Source organism: Panthera uncia, chromosome E1 (genome assembly GCF_023721935.1).
Source record: "Panthera uncia isolate 11264 chromosome E1, Puncia_PCG_1.0, whole genome shotgun sequence".
In the NCBI taxonomy this organism is placed as follows: Eukaryota; Metazoa; Chordata; class Mammalia; order Carnivora; family Felidae; genus Panthera; species Panthera uncia.
This window is the reverse complement of record NC_064814.1, coordinates 33,125,515-33,131,514: the sequence shown is the minus strand read 5'-3', so window position 1 is coordinate 33,131,514 and position 6,000 is coordinate 33,125,515. Positions and strand designations below refer to the sequence as shown.

Sequence of the window (6,000 nt, the reverse complement as noted above, 5' to 3'; positions counted from 1 at the left end):
GGGAGAGAGAGGGAGAGAGAGAGAGAGAGAGAGGGAGAGAGAGAGGGAGAGAGAGAGGGGGGGGGAGAGAGAGGGAGAGAGAGAATGCCAAGCAGGCTTCGAGCTGACAGCGTAGAGCCTGACGTGGGGCTCAAACTCATGAAACTGCAAGATCATGACCTGACCCAAAACCAAGAGTAGGACGCTTAACCAACTGAAGCACCCAGGCACCCCAATAGTTTCAAGATTTTGAACGTTCTCTTTCTTTACAGATGACCATAAATCTACTGTGTACCATATACATATACATATATATATATGTATATGTTTTTTAAAGATTTTTAAGTAATCTCTATACCCAATGTGGGACCTGAACTCACACCCCGAGATCAAGAGCCACATGCTTCACCTATTGAGCCAGCCAGGTGCCTCTAACTGTGTACCACATTGAGTATTCCTTTGCTACTCCCACAACCAGCAAATTTCTTCTCGTTTCCCCCCTTTTGTGCAAATGAAGAACTCGGGGTCTTTTATCACTACTATTATCCCCTCCATTGGCCCTATTTTTCATTCAATTTTGTAAAATGATAATTTGCAACGAAAGCAATGTTCATTTTAAAAAATTTTGGCAGTACGATTCTTTCTTTCAAAAATCTTAGATTTCATAAAATCTCACTGGTCAGTCTAGCCTGTATAAATAGATCTAGGTGAGGCTGTTCTTTCTGAAGAGGGGTTGGAGAACCCAGTAAACTGAATGTTGGAAATGTTCAAACTAACAAAGGTTAGGACTGACCACACTGGCATTAAGCCAAGCAAATGCTACAAAAATATTTTAAAAAGATGAATGTGCTTATTCTAAGTTAGGCACAAAAATGGAGGACTAAAATAAAACCAGTCAATACACATTACTATAAATTACTTACCATAAGAGCCTCGGCCAGCCATTTTATGAAATTGTTGCCAAGTAAGAGGACCTTGAACTCCCCAAGGCCTTACTGTTCTTTTTTTCTGAATAGCATCCTGAAGAACTGGCTGAAGAGATAGGAGCATTCGAAGTATATCCTGTGAGCACTGCATACTCACATCTACAACCATTAAAAAAGAAAAAAATAAGAATTACTATTGCCAACACAAAGAACTTTTTTTTTTTATGTTTATTTATTTTTGAGAGGAGGGGAGGGGCAGAAAAATAGAGACACACCGAATCCTGAGTAGGTTCCAGGCTCTGAGCTGTCAGCACAGAGCCTGACACAGGGCTGACACAGGGCTCAACCCCACAGGTCGTGAGATCATGACCTGAGCTGAAGTCAGACACTTAGTTGACTGAGCCACCCAGGCACCCCAAGAAATAAAATCTTAAAAAAACAAATACATGAAAGAAAGTTCAACTTTCATCATCAAGATCAAGCATCTGTTTGTGCAGAAAACTGTATTGGTTTTGATCTCAAATGATCTGTAGAAATGGTTCTTCTAGATCCTTACCAATGAACAGATGTAATGAAAGTTATTGTAACTCATCTCCATAAAAAAGTTAATCATTAGCTCACTAACCAATTTATAAATTAATCAAAAAATTTCTTCCTTTTTGCATTTGTTTTGGATGGTAGTTTTGGTAGTTTAGGAGAAAGAACTCTACCTCACAGTGAAATGAGTTATAAATTGTGTACCTTAGTTACTACCACTATGGTAAAATGATCTGATAGAGAAGACTAGTTACATTGACTAAAATTTAATTTGGAAAGTAAACCGTAACAATTTTGAAATACAAAACTTATACAGTAACAGATAACTTGCTCACACTATAAAAAGTGTTATAATATCCACAGATATTTTGTAAACCTGGATTACAGATTTATAGATTATCACATTATCATGACCTGCATTTCTGACCCACTATCAGAATGGGTATGAAAGATGTTGCTCTTAAATATCAAAAGGCTTTAAAAAAAAAAAAATCACTAAATGTTACTGATATACTTAATCTGCTCCCCCAGTAGGTTTAGTTGTAGCATTAAACATGCTTGAGTACTTTTACAGTTAGTCATTTAACTTTAGTTCATTATTATAATTGCCTAATTTATTATATCTGGCTTTCATTCCCTATATCTAAATAGCATATGAATTAGAAGTAATTTAATTTCAAATATACTGCTTAATAACTATTACGCTTAAATAAACTACTGTATACACAATAGAATATATAGTCAGTAAAGTAACAACAGAGCTGTCTGAAATGGACTGACTTACACACTGGTAAAGCAAAAGCAAGTTATAAAACTATCTACAGAGGATATTTTACACAAATAGTATAAAATATAAATGTGTATTCACATAAAATGAAATCTAGAAAAAGTTGCTATTGGCTAAGGTGGTTTGTCATAATCACATGGGAACTTTTTAAAAACATATGCAGAGCTACCCTGAGAAATTCTGACCTGGGTTTAGCTCAGGAATTTGTATTTTGAATACTTTTTCATTCTTTTAGAAAGTATATTTATTTAAGACCTATTATGGGCCAAGAATTATGCTAGCTGCAAGAAATATACTGTGTAAATTAATTCTTATTTACATCTTGAGGGATCTTATAATCTTGTGGGGGAGACAGACATGAAAAAGAATATAAACGTATATAGTGACAAGTGCCAAGTCTCTATTTAAGCTGAAGCCTGTTTGGAAAGCAATGATTAAAAGGGTATAAAACAATTTTTAAGAGGGATCATGAAAGACAGCACATAAATCAGTAGAAACATTACTGAACACCCAGAAATCTCACATTTATGGTCAATTTATTCTTGACAGGGCATCAAGACAAATTAACAGGGAAAGAATCTTATTGACAAATGGTTCTGTTGACAGGTAGATATTCACATGCAAAAGAATAAAGCTAGACCCCTTCCTTACACCTAATACAAAAGTTAATTAGGAATTTATTATACTCCCATATAGAAGTGCTACAAGTATAAAACTCTTAGAAATAAAAACGCAGGAATACATATTCATGACTTAGGGTTAGGAAAAAGCCTTTGTAGATGGGATGCCAAAGCACAAGCAATGAGAGAGTAAGTATGCTGAACTTCATTAAAGCTAAAATTTTTTCTGCTTTGGGGCACCTGGGTGGCTCAGTTGGTTAAGCATCCAACTCTTGGTTTCAGCTCAGGTCATGATCTCATGTTTTGTGAGTTCAAGTCCCACGTCAGGCTCAGTGATGACAGTGCGGAGCCTGCATAGGATTGTCTCTTAAAATAAATTAACTTAAAAAAAACAAACAACTCTTCTACCTCAAAGCATACTGTTAACAAAGTGAAAAGACAACCCAGAGAACAGGAGAAAACATTTGCAAATCATGTATCCGACAAGGGACATGTATCCAGAACATGTAAAGAACTTATAGGGGCACCTGGGTGACTCAGTCGGTTAAGCATTCGACTTCGGCTCAGGTCATGATCCTGTGGTTTGTGGGTTTGAGCCCTGCATTGGGCTTTGTGCTGACAGCTCAAAGCCTGGAGCCTGCCTCGAATTCTGCGTCTCCTTCTCTCTCTGCCCCTCCCCGTCTCACACTTTCTCTCAAAAATAAAAAGTTAAAAAAATAGTAACTCTTACAACTCAATGATGAAAGGATAAAAAGTCTAATTACAAAATGAACAAAGGTTCTGAAAAGATAATTCTCCAAAGACATACAAATGGACAACAAGCACATGAAAAGTCATTAGGGAAATGCAAATCAAAGCCACAAGGAGATAATACTTCACAGTCACTACAATGACTGTAATAAAAAAGACACAAAATGACAAGTGTTAATGAGGATGTGGAGAAAGGAGAACCCCCACACACTGCTGGTGGGAATGTAAAATGGTGCTTTGGAAAACACCTGGCAGTTCCTCAAAAGGTAAAACAGAGTTCTATGACCCAGCAAGTCCACCCATTGAGTAATGAAAACATGTTCACATAAAAACTTGTACACACATGTTCATACCAGCATTATTCGTAATAGCCAAACAGTAGAAACACTCCAAATGTCCATCATCAGATGAAAGGATAAATAAAGTATGGTATACCTGGATACAACAGAGTATTATTTGGCAATAAAAAGCAATTACAGGGAGCCTGGGTGGCTCAGTTGGTTGAACACCCAACTCCTGATTTCAGCTCAGGTCATGATCTCACGGTTTGGAAGTTTGAGCCCCCACTGGGCTCTAAGCTGACAGTGCAAAGCCTTTTTGGGATTCGTTCTCTTTCCCTCTCTCTGTCCCTCGCCTGCTCATGCTCTCTCTCTCTCTCAAAATAAATCTTTAAATTTTTTTTCAAAAAAAAAAGCAATTAAGTACTAATGCATGCTACATGGATGATCTTTGAGAACACTATGCTAAGTGAAAGAAATCAATCATAAAAGACTACGGTATATGATTATGCAAAATGTACTAAAAAATCTATATACAGAGAATGTAGGGGCACCTGGGTGGCTCAGTCGGTTGAATGTCCAACTTCAGCTCAGGTCATGATATTGTGGTCCATGAGTTCAAGCCCCGTATCAGGCTCTGTGCTGACAACTCAGAGCCTGGAGCCTGCTTCTGATTCTGTCCTCCCTCTCTCTCTCTGCCCCTCCCCCACGCACACTCTGTCTCTCAAAAAATGAATGTTAAAAAAAATTTCATATAGAGAGAATGTAGTTGACTGGCATGGAAAGGGAGGGTTTGGAGGGAACTTCTAATGGGTATGAGGTTCTTTTTCATGGTGATGAAATGTAAAATTGACTGATGATGGCTATACAACTCCATGAATACATACCTTGCTTTACTGTGTTTCACAAATACTGCATTTTTTTTTTAATAGGCTGACAGTTTGTAGCAACCCTGCAACGAGCAGGTCTATTGGTGTCATTTTTCCAATAGCATTTGCTTACTTCATGTCCCTGTGTCACATTTTGGTAATTCTCCCAATATTTCAAAGTTTTTCATTGTTATTACATTTGTTATGGTGATCTGTGATCCATTAGTGATCTTTGATGTTACTCTTATAAATTTAGGGGGCACCACGAACCATTCTCACATAAGGCGACAAACCTAATAAATGTTGTGTGTGTTCTGCCCTACAACTGGCTTTTCCCCCTCTCTCCCTCTCTTTGGGCCTCTTTATTCCCTGTGACACAACAATATTGAAATTAGGCCAATTAATAACCTTACAGTGGCCACTAAGTATTCAAGTGAATGGAAGAGTTGTACTTTAAGTCAAAAGCTAGAAATGATTAAACTTAGTGAGGAAGGTATGTTGAAAGCCCACACAGGCTGAAAGCTAGGCCTCTTGCACCAAATAGCCAAATTGTGAAAGCAAAGGAAAAGTTGAAGAAAATTACAAGTGCTACTCCAGTGAACAAATGATTTTAAAAAATCAGCCTGTTAGCTGATATGGAGAAAGTTTTAGTGTTCTGGATAGAACACAACATGTCCTTAAGCCAAAGCCTAATCCAGAGCAAGACCCTAACTTTCTTCAATTCTGTGAAGGCTGAAGAGAAGTGAAGAAATTGCCAAAGAAAAGTCTGAAGCTAGCAGAAGTTGGTTCATGAAGTTTAAGCAAAGAAGCCATCTCCATAACACCAAACTGCAAGGTGAAGCAGTAAGGCTGTTTAAGTTAACTTCCTGCAGCAAGTTATCCAGAAGATCTAGCTAAGAAAATTAATGAAGATGGCTACACTAAATAGATTTTTCTTTTAATGTTTATTTATTTATTTAGAGAGTTAGAGAGCAAGCGTAAGTTGGGGAGTGGCAGAGAGAGACAGAGAGAGGGAGAGAGAGAATCCCAAGCAGGCCTCATGTTGTCAATACAGAGCCTGACATGGGCTTGATCCCATAATCCACGAGATCATGACCTAAGCCGAAATCGAGTCAGACGCTTAACTGACTGAGCCACCCAGGAGCCCCAAATAATAGATTTTTCAATGCAGATGAAACAACCTTCTATTGGAAGAAGATATCATTTAGGGCTTTCATAGCTAGAGAGAAGTTAATGCCAAGTCAAAGGACTTGC

General features: G+C 37.8%; 1 protein-coding gene across 3 annotated transcripts in view; it reads right to left on the bottom strand.

Moving 5' to 3' along the window:
- Window positions 1-6,000, bottom strand: part of MED13 (mediator complex subunit 13) — a 109,369-nt gene that overhangs the window by 24,871 nt on the left and 78,498 nt on the right. For all 3 annotated transcript variants that reach the window (XR_007459163.1, XM_049636528.1, XM_049636529.1), the window contains one exon: window positions 903-1,064. Coding sequence is in view for 2 of the 3 variants with exons in the window: in XM_049636528.1 (XP_049492485.1) it covers window positions 903-1,064 (162 nt within the window). In the remaining variant the exon portion in view is untranslated. The remainder of the gene's footprint in view (window positions 1-902; window positions 1,065-6,000) is intronic.